General features: G+C 41.2%; 1 protein-coding gene across 2 annotated transcripts in view; it reads right to left on the reverse strand.

Moving 5' to 3' along the window:
• The window catches only part of MAP3K1 (mitogen-activated protein kinase kinase kinase 1), a 61,400-nt gene extending 45,311 nt beyond the window's left edge, over nucleotides 1–16,089 (reverse strand). Inside the window, exon 1 of one of the 2 annotated variants that reach the window (XM_028749540.2) lies at nucleotides 15,413–16,089. In XM_028749540.2, the coding sequence (XP_028605373.2) occupies nucleotides 15,413–15,972 (560 nt within the window). In that variant the 5' untranslated portion in view covers nucleotides 15,973–16,089. The remainder of the gene's footprint in view (nucleotides 1–15,412) is intronic. The other variant, XM_028749539.2, reaches the window with a different exon arrangement.
• Between the last annotated feature and the right edge of the window lie 274 nt (nucleotides 16,090–16,363).

A 16,363-nucleotide genomic window follows, 5' to 3' on the forward strand; every position in this document is an offset into this window, starting at 1 on the left:
CAAGACTGGCCCGTACGGGCAGGGGTACCTTTACCTTTTACAGTCAAATATCAGCTCCATGCCTGCTTTGATTCAATTCTACAGCAAAGGATATCCTCAAATTATTTAACCTCCTATGCTTTAGGGTTCAAATAGCACATAGCAATGGGTCCTCACCCATGGAAGTGAGTTCTAAGCAGCTGGAATTTTTCTTATTTACACCAAGTTTTTCCCAGCCTTCAAAGAAGCCAGCAGCAGTAGAGAACAGCTGTTTATGAATGGCAGTAGGCTTAATCATTACAGAAAGTCTATTTAAAAGAAAAATGGATGCGCAGATACTCAATAACCATGATTGTTATAGATAGAAACTCCACAAAAGTGTTCATAATATGTATATATATATTTATTTACTATACTATGCAAAAGTTTCATTAGGACAGAGTAAGAAAGTCAAAGTTTAGCACCCACTCTTTATTAAGAAAGCTTGACAGTTGTCCCCTTCTGGGTAAAGTCAGGGTTCCCTACTTTCTTCGAGACATGACCTTATATAGCATTGATCACATAGTGACAGAGTGAAACAGGAAATAAGTTCCTTTGCTCTCCCTCTTCTCCTGTTCCACATGATGCATGGCTTGGAATTTGTCCTTCTACAGAAAGTTTAGCCAGACCTTAATAACTCTGACGTAGATAATGAGCATACATAGCCAGCGGAAAAGTGTAACTTGTCTAAGGATCATATGAGTTAATTATACTCACACTTCCAAGACTTTGGACCTTTTACAGCTATGCCAAAAGTTACATATGTGGAAGCTCACCTGGGCTGAGCTTGACTGCAAGCATCTGGAGAATACATTTCAGAAGGTTAACCACTTGACCAATAAAGAGTTGTTGGTTTCTTATGATTTTTTAAAATTATAATAAGTTCTTTGAACAAGTGGCGCAACTCCTACATAGAATATGAAGGCCACAGGAAAAAGAAAACTAAGAACCAGAGTTAGAATACCAGACTTTTTCACCTATTGCAATTTGCAAATATTTGATGAAAGAACATTTGGACTGTAATAACCAAGGATGCAAATTTCCCCCTCTAAGTCAGTTTGTGCAGGAATAAATTAAATACAGCAAATGTTTTTACTCTTAATATTAGAATGAATGCATTGTTGGGGGGCATTTCTACTAGTTTTATATTGACTGGATTTGTGCATGAGTGTTTTTAAATTAATGGTGAGGGCAATTTGATGTAGTCTGACCCACAGTGGCCACTGCTGCACCAGGACTACTGCTGGGATCATGTAGTTATTATCTTATGCTCCAACGGGCAGCAAAATTAGAAGCACAACAGCTGCTGTAGAAACAAGCACTAATAAAACAACCAATAGCCAATTGCAGTGTCCATGGCAACTCCATGTCACCCACCAATCACCCACCCAGCTGCCACAGCTGCATTAGCCATACATGTAAAGCAACAGTCAACATGTAGCAATAGCACTGTTAGGACATCATCTTACCCAGTAAACAGGTATCACCACACACAAGCAGGCAGATAGTACTGGGATTGTTTGGTCATCTCTTCCTAGCTACTATAGCACTGCAGAAATAAAGGCAGCAATTGACACCTAGAACTACGAACCCCACAGTTCATAAACATCTCAGGTCCACGGGTTTGTATGTATTATTACACTTAAATTATTCATATATTAATCATTAATAATTTTAATGTTGTGTTTTTTTATCCCGCCCTGCTTTAATCAATGTACAAGCATAGTATTAGCAACATTTATATAGCTCTTTTGAGTGTTCAAAGCTCTTTGCTTACCTTATTCTACCTAGTAAATTTACAAAGCCTCTGTAAAAGAAGGCCAAGCATCATTCCTCCAGATGGTGTGGGGAATGGGGGAGTATAAATGTTAAATATTTATTTTTAAACAGAGAACATTTTTAGAAATTACGTGTGATTAAAAAACTGGATTAACACATAAACGGTTTCTCTCTCTCTCTCTCTAAATGATCTTGAATTATGAACCCAAAGTTTTAACTACTTTAATGCATCATACTGGTAAATGCTCCATTGTAGAGACTATCAAAGTACCGTACTTTGCCACAAAGGGCACCATCAAATGTAAGAGCTCTTTCCCATTTGTTAATCCAATTTTATGTAGCATGTGTGGCTTGGCAACAAAACTGTGGCACCAGTTATAGGGAAGTGATCACTGTGTGAAGGTTTTAAGCACAATCCCCTGCAACATGAAGAATATGTGGAAGACTTATAATCAAAAAGTCATTTTATGCACACACAGATGATGATGATGATGATGATGATAGATAGATAGATAGATAGATGATAGATATAATATATGAGAGAGATGTTTTATTTTCAAAGAGACACATAACAGGATACTTGCAATCTGTTCCAATACTATCTCAGTTCCCAGAACTTTGTTTTTTTTACTTCAGTGTTCTCCATCCTGGAGTCTCCAGGTGTCCTCCTTCCCCTCCTGCAGCCATCCAGCATGTATACAGGGAGCTAGGGCAGATGGGGCTGCTGCCTTGCATTTGTAAATATAATATGTGTGCACGTTTAACCAAATAATTACTGCCAGCACCACAGAAATCTTGGTACCAGTGTTTGAAAAATAGAGACAATTGAAAATGAGGACCAAATCCTGTATTAGCAGTGAAATTTATTTCCTCAGACTTTTAAAGAAGAACAATCTGAGTGAGAGACTGCTGGTGTCCTTCTACCGAGGCTCCATAGAGAGCATTCTTACATACTGTATTTGTGCTTGGTTCTCCAGTTGTACAGCTAGGGAGAGGAAGGTGCTCCAGAAGGTCATAACCACAGCCCAAAGGATTATTGGTCATCCTCTCCCATCTTTGGAAGAACTGTACGGTTCCCGTTGTCTTAGGAAAGCAAACAACATCCTGCAGGATTCATCTCACCCGGGACACAGTCTGTTTGCACTACTGCCTTCTGGCAGGAGATATAGAAACATCAAGTCAAGGACAAATAGACTGAAAAACAGTTTCTATCCAAGAGCTGTGGCCTTTTTGAATGCTGTAACTCGATAGTGTGACCTGGGAGTTTGATGGGTGTTGGTGTGGGTGTGGCTGGAATGTGGTTTGTTTGGTTGTTGTTGTTGTTTTGCTTTTGTTGTTTTTAAGGGATGGCATCCAATTTCGTTGCACTTGTGCAATGTTGCACTTGTGTAATGACAATAAAGAATCTATTCTATTCTATTCTATTCTATTCTATTCTAAATAAATGCACAAGCTGGACAACTAGTAGTATGCGAGGGAGGTGGGAGAATCTTACGAAAATGAGGCAAGGCTGACATCATCTGACAGAATTTAAGGATCTGGACTCAAATTCAATATGCACTTGCAAATTTTATTTCCCAACAAGTATTATGGTAAGATGCTAATTTATAAAGCTCAAATTCTGAGACTTTAATATAGAATATTTAGCCAAAGAGGTATATTGCAAAAGTGACGTTTATCAGCTGTATAACTATGGAGTGCCACAGGAGCACATTAAACATCAGAATTGTAACAGGAACCTTTGTATGAGTTAATACTTTATTATTCATTTGGTGCTACACTGTATCTTTGTACTTTTGTCCTTCCAGGCTGTGACACTTCATGGTTTAATTTTTTTGTTTTCCCTCTTTTTATTATGTTTGTCCTTTTCTTCTTTTGTAACAAATCTGTTGATATCAAAAGTGAGCTAACAACTTGCAAATCAGAATTCTGCTCTTCCAAGCAGTGCTCTGCGCAAACTGTAATTGGCATTTTTAAAAATGCAGATAACTTATAGTATTTGGCATGACCCAATCTCCTCTGCTTGGAAAAAAATGGAAATTATCACCCAGTATAACTGGTACTGCACAACTCCCTTAGGGAACTAACCCCCCACTTTCATCACTGGTTACCTGTAAACATTCTTTGGAGGTCAGACACAGTGGTATCATTCACATGTAACTCTAAGCAGAGTTTAGCATTACAAGGCTGAGGTTCACCAAGCCTCAAGTTCATACACTACCGCTAATTCTTATTACAAGCTCTAAGGAGGAATTCATAAGCTTTTGTTTCCATTTCAGCTTAACCACAAGCTTATCTTCAATCTATGGTTGACTTTAAGCGAAGCAAGCCAACTCCAAACCAAGGGTACTGAAGTTGGTTTGCTTCAACAAGCTATTAATATTAACCACAGTTTAGAGTTTGGACACAACACTGATTGTGGTTCAACTATAATGAGTACTTCTTATCTCCTTACGCCTATACTGGAGGAGGGGGCAGGACAAGTGCATGAACATAAAGCTCGCTGCAACTCATCTTCAAACTCTATGACAAGGATTAACATTACATGCAAATGAAGACAGCAAAAGCTTCACTCACTGTACTCAGTGTATGATTAGCAACAAGTCCGAACGGATCACTGACTGCACAAATTATTTAGTAGCAAAATACTGCAACAGAGAATTATGTTTCAAAATTGTTGTAAGGGGGGGCTTATGCACTGCATGCAAGGGCCAGTGATGGGAAACCTATGAGCCTCCAGATGCTAATAGACTATAACCCCCATCAGCCTTGACCACTAGCCGCAGTGGTTGGTGTTGATGGGATGTGGAGTCAAACGTCATTCCTGCATTGCAGGGGGTTGGACTAGATGACCTTGAGGTCCCTTCCAATTCTATGATTTGGAGGGTCACAGGTTACCCACCCTGGCACAAACTGTTTCAAGTGTGAACTAGCAGAAAGATGAATGCTAAGTGTCTGAATATGTTGCAGTTTCCAAAGGTGTAGCTGCACTGGTCTGTTGCAGAAAAAAATGGAGTCTCACATAATTTTAAAGACTAACACATTTATTATGGCAGGCAAAGTACCCTCTGTGCACTACAGCACAGGTGTTGTTGCAGCAAGCTGAGAGAATCCAGTTTTGTGCCAGTTAAAAAAATTAAAATGTGATGTTCCTTCAAGTGAGATGTGTCGTGGTTGGGACATTTGAAGTTTTCTTACTTTAAGCAACTGATACATTGTTATTGAAGATCACAGACACGGAGTATTGATTGTAGCCATTCACATCATTTTTTGCCTCCTGTGAAATAAAAGGCTTTATTTCTTAAACTCACTTGAAGATCCCTTCATTTGGAGTAGAGCCACAGGCAGAAATTGAGACATCTGCTTTTTACCAAGCAACAGCTCAATATTTATACTGACAAATAATTAGGCTTACTATGATTGGGGTGGCTGCCTTCTTCCAGCATGTGTCATGCTTACCAAAGAACAGCACTGTGCAATGTAAAGCAAATTGGGGGTTGGGGGGTTGGACAAAATTGGGAAATTCTTCCTTCTTTGAGCATATAACCAGTTCAAGCAAATTTACATTAATTGGCATCATTTAGCTTCCTTTCACCCATTAACCTACTATAAAAATATGAATGTTGAAAGCTGTTAATGTCCCTTTGCAACTAGTGAAATATGGAACTGTAAACCTGATGTGAGATGCACAAGTTGGTAGAATTGTTTCTTGACAAGCAATTGGGTACAATGTTTATTCTTCTTGACTGTACCTTTATGATATTAAAGGTAGCACTTCCTATTTAATATAAAAGATTGTATAAAGGAAGGGGTGGGGTGGGACCAATGCCTGGGCACAGGGTATGAAAGGTAAGCAGGAAGGCGTGTGCATGTATCACACAAACAAATTGCCGGTAAGCATTACACTTTGTCTTCATCTAAGTCTCTTCCTTTTTCTTTTCTCAATGTGCAGCCTATTTAGATGTGACATTTCAAGACATTTCCCTGCCTTCACATCCATCGGCAAAGGACTTAGAAGCAGTTGTCCAAAGCTCAGAATGAGATGGAAGACTCCATTGCCCATGAGGAAAAAGCAGTGGTAAACATAAACAATTTTTGGTATTTTGTAGATGATTGTATATGCACTATGATTTTAAAATATTATTTCATCCAAGATTCTTAGCAGTCACAAAAATCATGTAAGTTATTAGGCTTATGTTTGGGCAGTTCCACCATTCAATCCATAAAGCTTTGCAAGTCATCTACCATGAAGTCAATGATCTGTTCAGATGTGCACTAATGCTATGGTCTTAATCAGTTTACACAAGCAAGTATTACCTTTTATACATACAGAATCTTATTCAAGACAGAGAAGCTGAACACCACATATTTTATTTGCATGCTTACAAAAGTAAAAGGTGTGCATCCAGTTCTAAGAAACTATTTCCATAAACGCTTAGAAGACTGACTCATTATTATCTATGCTGGGGAAAAAGTAACTCACAAATTGGCCCTCTGTTCTTGGACATGTGGGATAAGACTGATTATTCTGTTTCAGAAAAATAATATGCCCTAATATATATGAATACCCTTTTCGTACCAGGAAAAAGGAAACATGGTTTCCTATTGCATCCATCCAGACTGAGAAAAAAGAATAAAAGATACTCATATGTCATTTCATAGTTCAGTACTGTATTGTAGATACAGTTTTGCGGAACTCCCTCCTAAATGAGACAACATAGGCTCTCTCTCTTTTTTTTAATAAAACTAATATGGATTTTGGGAGAGAGCTTAAAATGCATCAGCTTCCATAGCATAATACTTAGCTTAAAAGCATAGAAAAGATTTTCAAATTACAAACTAGCTCAGATATTTAAAGATTGCCTATTGGCTGTGAGTCCTAGAAGATGGCCCCCTGCCTTTTAGGCCTTTCCCCACCTGGTCTGGGAGGGTGAGGCCCTGGCTGACTGACTGACTCCAGCTACAAAAGCGGAGGCTGCTGAACAATGCTGGGGTATTGTTTGGGGGGGGTGTTGTTGGGCGTTGGGTGGGTGTGTTGTTGCTGTTGGCTTCTGTATCTCTATTTTGGATCTTACGATTTATTTGTTGTGTACTTTTTGATGCTTGATTTATTGTTTATGACTACTTTTGTTATGTTTGTAGTTACATAATTTTATATGTTGCAAGCCACTTTGAGCATAGCTTTAACTTTGAAAATGATTGAGATGGTCTCCTGATATTCTGGTACATGCTTCAGACCATAGGCTGAACGCACACTTCAGTGCAACGCTGTATGGTTGTGGTCTAAATCAATGATCTGATTAGTTGGAAATCAGTGCTTCTTGTAACTTGTTCTCTTTTAGCTGCACACTAAAGACAGAATGCTAGAATGTTTCAACATTTTTTTTCAACCAAAGATACGTTAACAGACAGCATTTCCCCAATCACTATAAATATTTCCCTAATTTCACAATGGCTTTATTTAACTTTTCCTTTGCTTCACACTAGTTATTTCAACCTAATGGAACATCCCTTGATAACAGCTTTACCCTGTGACATTTCAGCACAAATTTTCTCCAGCATATGCTGCTCCTCAATAATAAATGCAACTACTACCAATTTGCACCCAATCAAGAAGGTAGAAGTGGTAGCACAACTAGCTTTCCGCACAATAAAAAGTATGTCCCAGATGCATTTTTGTCTTTGCAAGGAACTTCTTGATCTCCTCCTTCTTAACCTCCTTGGTGCTGTATTTCCCTCTGAAGCAAAAGATGGTGTATTGGAGAGAAATATATAGGACGAAAGGATGCTTCCACATGGGGGCTTGATACTGCAAGCAGAATACTGGCAACATAATTATTTTTAATTTATTGGTATTTCAATGGAAAGGGTAGACTCAAATTCAATGAGGAGGAAATATAGGCTGGCTTTCTGGTGGAAAAGACATCACATGGATGCTACACAAAGCATGCATGCACAAGAAGCACTGATTCTATAATAATCAACCACCTGGAGGTACGTGAAGATAGTCTTGCTGCTTTCGGAACAAATCCTTGTGATCTGTGGATGCAAGGAGCTCCTGATGACAAGCTCCCACAATTCCTTAAAAATCCTTACAATATAGTGGTCTCATGTTAAAAATAGACTACCTCCAGAATACAAGGCAAGCGTCACTTCCCACCTCGGTCAAGCATTTATTTATTTGCAAGACTGACTGAGAGAGAGCCAAGGATGGGGAACCGATGGTTCTAAAAATGTTGGTGGAATGGACCATAACTCCCATCATTCCTGGCCATTTCCATGCTGGCTGGGGCTGATGAGAGCTGGAAGTCAAATGACATTTGGAGGCAGTGTTTGAAACTCAGATATAATGACACCTTAAACCTAGGCTGTGGTTGCCACAATGTGATGTCTAGCCACTGTTCCCCCCACGGACACCAATGCAATTATTAGTAGTCGTAGTACTCATTCCATTTCTAGGCTGCTTTATATTTCAAAGAACAAATCTACAACACATTAAAACATCAAATAAAACAATCCAGGATAAAGCTAATTCAAGCTTCAAGGAAAATATTTCAGATCCTTCTCTAAGTGACATTTTGCTTTCCTCAGTCACCAACCTGGCATCCCAAGATCGCCACATGGTTGCAATTGGACCTGCACTAGTCGCAAAATGTGCCTGGCGTCTGGCTAATTTTGAACATTGTTTGGAGGGTCACTCAATCCCACTTTAAGTAAAGGATAGCTTCAAATATAGATAGATGAGTATAGTAATCTAGGCATGAGGCTATGAAGCAACAAATTCAATGTTTCTAGGCAAAACCCAGGAAGAAAACCTTTTAAATCAAACCAAGATGGGCATATAGTTCAACTCATTTAAAATATCAGAGCAGCCCAGCTGGATAAGAACATGGATCCAATTAATCTAGCACCCTTTTTTAAACAATAATCAGCCAAACACTTCCAGAAATTCCTGAAGCAGGGCATGAAAGCAACAACCTTCCATTATTTTTTGCTGTCCAACAATTATTCTCATGCTTCTGAATACCACTTGCTCAAGTGAAAGCTATTGCATTTATGTCTTAGCTGACCACACATTTGGTTGACCACCATGAGAATAGTGAGCTAAATTAGTTAGGTCTTTAGTCAGATCAACCAGGGCTATTCTTTTGTCCTTATGTTATTACCTGAAGGGAAACCAAATTCATTCTCTGCTCCAGTGAGGATCAAGTCTCTGACCAGTTACCATGGATAAGCCCATAATTGTTTATTTTAATATATTTCATATGCTACATACTTATTGTGTCTTCACCTCCAAAAAGCTCAAAGCACTGTACATTGTTTTCTCCTGTCCTTTTATTCTCACAACAACCCTATGAGGTAGTTTAGGCTGATAAGATAGTTACTGGCCCAAGATCAGCAGGTGAACCTCCTGGCTGAATGGGGATTTGAACCCTAGTCTCCCAGGTCCTAGTTCAACACTAACCATTACACCATACTAACTCTCTTACTACAAAAGTCATAAAATTCTAAACACACCCAGGACTCCATTGTTTCCTCAGGGCTGGAAGAAAACACATGAGGTATCTTCATACTTGTCCTTAAATGTAAGTTAAGATATCCACCTTTTTTAACATTTTGAATTAACAAAACAAAACCCAACCACAACTGGTTGTAAATCTTAACTGAATCAATAGGACATGTAAATTCAAATCGGCTAGGAAAGTTGTCCTGAGAGTCACACAAGGGACAATGTCAAAGGAATATTTACACATCTCAGAATTGTATCCAAGCAATTGTGCTCACAAACACAAGTACCAATAATTTTACTTATTTATGTAATTTATATCCCGCCCTTCATTCGCAAGTAATTGGGGCAGGGGGTCACAACAATAAAAATACACAATGAAGTCAAACAAAAACCTGAAAACAAGCATGACAATATACAAACCATGTCAATCTGTTCTTTCCTAAAACTATGGCAATGTAACTCACTCTTCATTCCCCAAAGGCCTGAAGCTAAAAGGAAGGCTTTCAGCTGTCACCAAAAACTATATGTGGGAAAATAATTGTGTGGAATACAAGTACACTTTTTGAAGCAACCCTCAGCTGCATTATCATTTGGTATGATTGATATCATTAAAATAATTAAAATGTTAAGTCTCCCCATTACTGCTTATCCAAGGAAGTTTCTACATAGGGAGAAACAGTCTCATAATCACACTGATTATGAGTCAAGTATCAGGGTTATATGAAGGACAAGCAGACACATAACATTTTCTTAGAATAGGCTACTCTGGAAGTACCCTGACTGTGTTCCCTTAAAATATATTCTATTTATCCTCTCCATCCTAAAATTCTGAAAAAACATTACACACATCTGCAGCAATTACTGTCAGTTCACCACCCTGATTGGCTGTCTTCCCCATGATGTAATCTATGCTCCCTGAATGATTTCCCCTGAAGTTCCTGTTTTTAATTAATAAGGCAATGATTGAATATGCAATAATATTCATGCAGTGTTTTCATGCAGTATTTTAAAAAAGGCAAGTAGCCAATTTGTTTGAAAGGTTGAAACATGCAAAAGGGTCAAGAGAGTTTTGATTCACTAGTATATGCATCAGCCACTACAGACATGAACCGCAGAGGAAAAGTATCTGAATCAAGGCAACATAAATCACTGTACACTCAGAATTGCTTTCTATCATTTTTGAAAAATCCCAGAGAATAGGTGAGGAGCCAGAAGCAAAAAATGCAGTGATTAGATGATGCAGACTTTGAAAGAATGGCAATCTGGGCTGCAATGAATAAAAAAATGAAGTTGCATTAATAGAACCATAGCTTCCTAGCCACTACTAGTAATAGCTTCACTTTATTCTGCCCTAGTCGGACCTCATCAACAGTCCTTTATCCAGTTCTGGAAGCTGCATGCAAATTATCAGGGATAAGTGGTGTTACAGCCATCTGGAGATGCTCTAGCTCTGAATTTCCTGCATCAAGCAGGGGCTTACACTAGATGGCCTACAAAGTCCCCTCCAATTGATCAGATCTATCAATAAGTGTGGGGTTAAATAATTTATTTACATCAGGTTTCAGGTATCATTTCCAAACAAACATTCATACTAACTAACTGGCAGAACAGTTAAAATTTATTTGTTTTAAACTAATTACAACAGGTTGTATCCAATGCTCTACATGCATTGTTCTGTGGGCACAACTGCACTTCCATTTCTTATTCACCCCATGAACACCCCCAAAACAGTGGTGGCCCCCCCTCAACCCTCCAAAGCCAAATCTGAACTCTTACCTTTGTATTGTTGCTATTTGTATACCTGCTGTTGTATACCTGCTATTGTATTGTTGCTATGTGTATACAGTTGTACCTCAGAAACTGAACGGAATCCATTCCGGAAGTCTGTTCGACTTCCAAAATGTTCAGAAACCAAGGTGTGGCTTCCAATTGGCTGCAGGAAACTCCTGCAGCCAATCAGTAGCTGTGGAACCCATGTTGGGCATTTGGGTTCCAAAGAATGTTCGCAAACTGGAATACTCCCAGGTTTGTGGTGTTTGGGAGCCAAAACGCTCAACTTGCAAGGCGTTCGACTTCCAAGGTACGACTGTACCTGCAGCAATCAGCATAAATACAGCTTAATTTTACTGTTGGTGTTCCATAATACAGAAGGATGTTATGTATTTTGTACTTTATCCATCTTAGTGCAACTTTTATCCCTTCTGCTCGCAAGAGATGAGCTAAAATACAAACTATGGTAGAAAACAACTATAAATTCATTTACAACTTTCACCAGAAATTAAGCTGCATAATGGCTTCCTAGGGATACTTAAAAGCATATGTTGCCAATATGTTACACTCTAACCAAAGCTTTAACAAGTTTGTCAATGATGTATGCTTGTGTTTACAGGGAGATACAAACCTGACAGTAGAGATAAGCAAAATGTAGCCTTTTATCAGTAATTCAGAAATAAATCTCAGAACAAGGCTTGACAATAGAAGGTCTTCCCACTGTTTGTTTAACAAGGTATGATGTGACCCAGGATCTGATCTCTCAAACCACTTTGAATCATGTACATAGCTTTATAAGGCAAGCTAATAAGCTGCTGCTTCTCCAAATAATTTTGATAGGACTAGTAGAATATTTAATACTGCATAAATATATACACAGCAATTACAAAACAAACATATAGAAAATGGACATTAATGCACAGAGAAGCATTAGCTGGATTACAGATGTGAATTAGTAGACAGACTACAACTGAAATTATTCTGTATAAATGACTAATAATAATTTGGAATTCTGGATTTTATATGGAACAACCCTAGAAAAGTATATTTGTGCTCGTGGCATTATAGGATAGAAATGATGACAAAGAAATTATGAAAACACATACACATACACACCACACACAAACTACTCAAATAAAATTACAGTATTTTGCTGGAGCTCTCCAGATTCACTTCAAAAGCTTGCAGTTAATAAAACATAGTAACTCCACACCCAGCAGTGCATTTCTCATTTTGGCTAAATGAACTACCTATATTTTGAATTCCCAGTTCTCCCATGGAAAGTGTTCTCAACTAGGAAGGATTAATCAGTCCTGTTAAAGTGGGGTTTATGCAATGGCCACACATTTGAAAAACTTGATCTTGTTGCCTCATGGACTCTACAAAGTGAAGTTACCAGCTATACATTACATATATGCATAATGGATGCTGCTAACAGCAAAACACAAACACAAAACATTTCTCCCATTTTAGCTGCTTCTTAAGGCAAGGTGAGCTACTTCAGCTCCCACAGCCATATTCAATATATATTTGCAAATCTAGATTGAACCATTTCTCATTTTGTTTTGTTCTAAACTATCAAAAAATTCTAAAATACTGTAACAGGATAACTTGCAACTATCCCATAGTTTTCACATTGCAGAATTGTTGCAATGTACAATATTTTGGAAGCATTTTTTCTTTGTGGGGGAAAAAATACTACATAGATGTGAAATGTACAAGGGCTTTGGAGGAAGCACACGGTCTGCTTATTGGGCTGAAAGGAATCTCAGCCACCCTGCTTAAAAATATTAGCAATAAAGTATTAACAACTTCATATAGGAATTGTACTTTGTACTACACTTCCCCTTTGTACGAGACATTTCAGTAGAATTACGATAAACTGCTTACAGTATTGAAGTCTACAGCTTCTCTGTGCAAAGGTAAGCTGTACTGTATTAATGTATTTTCAGAGATAAAATGCTTGAGCTACTTGATTTCACCCACTTTTTTAAATTAAAAAGTGTGTTTTATTAATGATTATTTTTATGTCTTATCCATCAACATGAACTAATCAAGGATATTGCCTCTTCTTCCAGAAAGGCAATATTAAATTACCGTAAGCATTTAATAAGTAAAAAAGCTACAGCTAAAAAAAAATCTAGATATAGGAATGAGGTTAAGCATACTATAGGCTAGTTAAATATCAACCTCACTGCACTGCTGAAACACAACGAAGCACCTGGTATTTAATATTAACATGCAATATTTGCTATATAATGGACCCTATCAAATCTGTGAAAACCATTACAACAAATGCTCTTGGAACCTCTTCTATAACTACTAAAGGATTTATGAATTTAGGTGAATGTCACACGTGTGTGAAAGTGTAATGAGGATACCCAGTAAGATTCTCCCATATATGGAGCAGTAAGTCAACATTTCAACGTTGATGATTTCGCCCAATGCAACAAGTGCTTAAACAAATGAAAATAGAACCTGAGAATCCTATTTGAAAGATATGTTTTTGCCAATGCTTTACCTGTCATTATTCCTCTGTTGCAATCATGTATTGCTGTATTGCAAGATACAGAATAACACAATACGAAATGTTCATTTCCCAGAAACATTTCATTCATGTTTCAGCACTAAGTCTCCTCAACTAGCTTATCTGCACTGGGAAGGTTTTTCACTGACTACAAATCGTTTCCTCTGGGTTTTGTTTTTTGTTTTTTTGCAAGCTGCATATAATCAATATGAGTATGTCTGCCACTGTTGATTAATCAGTGGACCATTACTAGAGCTAGTGTTTACTAGAATGTTGGTGCCTGTTTAATTAACAAGACTTTAAGAACCACAATGGATAGTTGTTAGTATCAAAGCTAAAACAGTCCCTGACCATCAGTTAAGCCTCCAGGGAGCAATTTATTACTGTCACACAGGGCTACATTTAGTTGTACAGTAATTTTAAAAATAGCATTGATACTAGCACTAATGCTGCAAACCTACGCAAGCTTACTAAAGTTGGTCCTACTAAAATTAGTCTGTTTTGGTTCAGAGGAAATGCATTTATGATCAGACTGCAAGTCCTCATTTATGAGCAGTCAGGTCTGCTGTTCTCAGATTAAGCTCCTTTCCGTGTGCACTGATAGCAAGATCTGCACCACCAACCCACAGCACAAAGTTTCCGAGGGCAAACAGACCAAATGTGCCAATCCAAAGCAGCAAGGCTACACGGTTTAAAAACTGCAACAGGAAATCTGAATGGTTTCAGCTATGAATTAAAAGGCACTCCAACCATCTTGTGCTTTTTACTTTAATAGCCACAGCTGTAACCTGCGCTTCTCTCTCTAGAATAAGAAGAGGGTACATTTTGCAACGTCAACGCTTGAAACAAAACATGGCACACAATCTCCTACAACGTGAGCCACCTGACATCGCATTGCAAGTTTCTTAGCACAAATAGGGAATAAGGCATGCATGTCTATACATTGCATTCTCTCTTAAGAAGACCCACATAAAAAAACAGTTCCGCATTTTCAAGCTGCAATGAGGTGGAACAAGGCACCGGGGGCGGGAGAGAGAAACGCTACCGTGGTTCTTAAATATCAAGAATGGCAACTCCAGGGGATTGCAAACTGCGACCAGACTGCTAAATGATATGCATGTCAACGAAGCCGAAATATTGTTTAAATAGAAACGCACGTTAAAGCAGCTTCCCCCCACAACTCCGGATCCTCCTGCCCACAGCGAAAAGAACTGCCTGCAGAATTAGCGGGTTTAACCGCATTGCAACTGAATGGCTGATACATCCGGTCCTGGGTCCTCCTCCTCTTCCACCACCACCACCAGCAGCAGGACAAATTCAAACTTCAAAGCCTCTCTGCAGTCGCTGGGCAAATATCAAGCAGCCTTCAGCCCCGCAGCGCCCACACATTCCCAGCACTTGCAACGCCAACGATCTCGAGAGAGAGAAACCGGGGGGGGGGGGGCGCACGGGGGTACCTACGAAGAAATGCAACCGAGGTAGCGAGGGAGGAAAAAGCCACGGTGCCAAAACAATGCTTTCCCCGGGAAAGAAGCAGCGCTGCGCAGCCGAGAGCGACCCCTGGCAAGTTTTCCTGGCGAAGCCCAAGCTCACCGTGCAGCTTGCACGAGTTTTAAGTTACCGCAGGCAAGGCGGCTGAGCGCGAGCGTTTGCAAAGGAGCCCGGGCATTGCACGCCTCCTTCCCGTGCAGCACCTGCCCACGGAGCGGGGTCCCCACAGGCCCAGCCCAATGCCCGGGGGAGATCCCGCCGTTCTCAAGTGTCACCGCCCTGCCCTGCCCCGACCGAAATCAGACCCCCACACTCACCCTGTTCCGCCCGGAGGGGGCGGCGGCTCCACGGTCTTCTCGGCGGCGCCAGCTCCCGCAGCTTGGCTCGCGGCGTCCGGGAGCGGCGCGTCGGGGGAGCCGGCGAGGAGGAAGCCGCGGCTGGGGGAGGACGCGGGGCTGCCGGGGGTCGAGCGCGGCTGCGCGGCCGGCGGGGAAGAGGCGGCGGCGGCTCCCGAGAGGCAGAGGGGCAGCTCCGGGCACTCGGCGGGCTCCGGCAGCCCGTCCAGCTCCACGCTCCGCACTTTGCGCAGCTGCTTCCGCCTCCAGTCCGAGCGAGGCTCCCGAATGCCGCCGCCGCCCGGGTCTCTCGTCAGGAGCCCGCCGCCGCCTCCAGCGCTCCCAGCCCCGCCGCTCCTCACAGACTTCGGGCTCCGGGCGGCCGGGACGGAGCAAGAAGGGGAAGCGGAGGCGGCGGCGGCGGAGGCTTCCTTACTCGACGATAATCCGACCGAGGAGGAGATGCGACTCGCAGCCGCCACAGCAGCAGCAGCCGCCGCAGCAGCCGCCGACCCTCCTCCTCCTCCTGCTGCCGCCGCCATTTTCTCTGGCGGCTCGCATCACATCCCACACACCACTCGCACTCCCGTCAGCCAGTCACACCGGGCTCTCTGAGGCGCGCGCGGGCGGGGAGGGAGGGAGAGGAGAGGAGAGGAGAGGAGAGAGAGAGCGAGGGAGAATGGCACGGCCCGGCGGCCGCTGGCACGCAAGCGGCGCGGGGCTGCGCAGGCTGCGTAGCGCCGCGAGGAGCGCAGGCTGGGCGGGCCCAGGTTGAGGGGGCGGGAAGAACGGAGAGAGGAAGGAGGCGATAGGTAGGCGGCAGGGAGCGGAGAGGCGCGCCTCGAGGCCGGGCCTGCCCCTCTCTCTCAGCGCCGCCTCAGGCCGGCCAGGTACTGGCTTGGCTGTGGGAGCTCCGTGTCGGAAAAAACAAGC

Source organism: Podarcis muralis, chromosome 11 (assembly GCF_964188315.1).
Source record: "Podarcis muralis chromosome 11, rPodMur119.hap1.1, whole genome shotgun sequence".
NCBI classification, from domain to species: Eukaryota; Metazoa; Chordata; class Lepidosauria; order Squamata; family Lacertidae; genus Podarcis; species Podarcis muralis.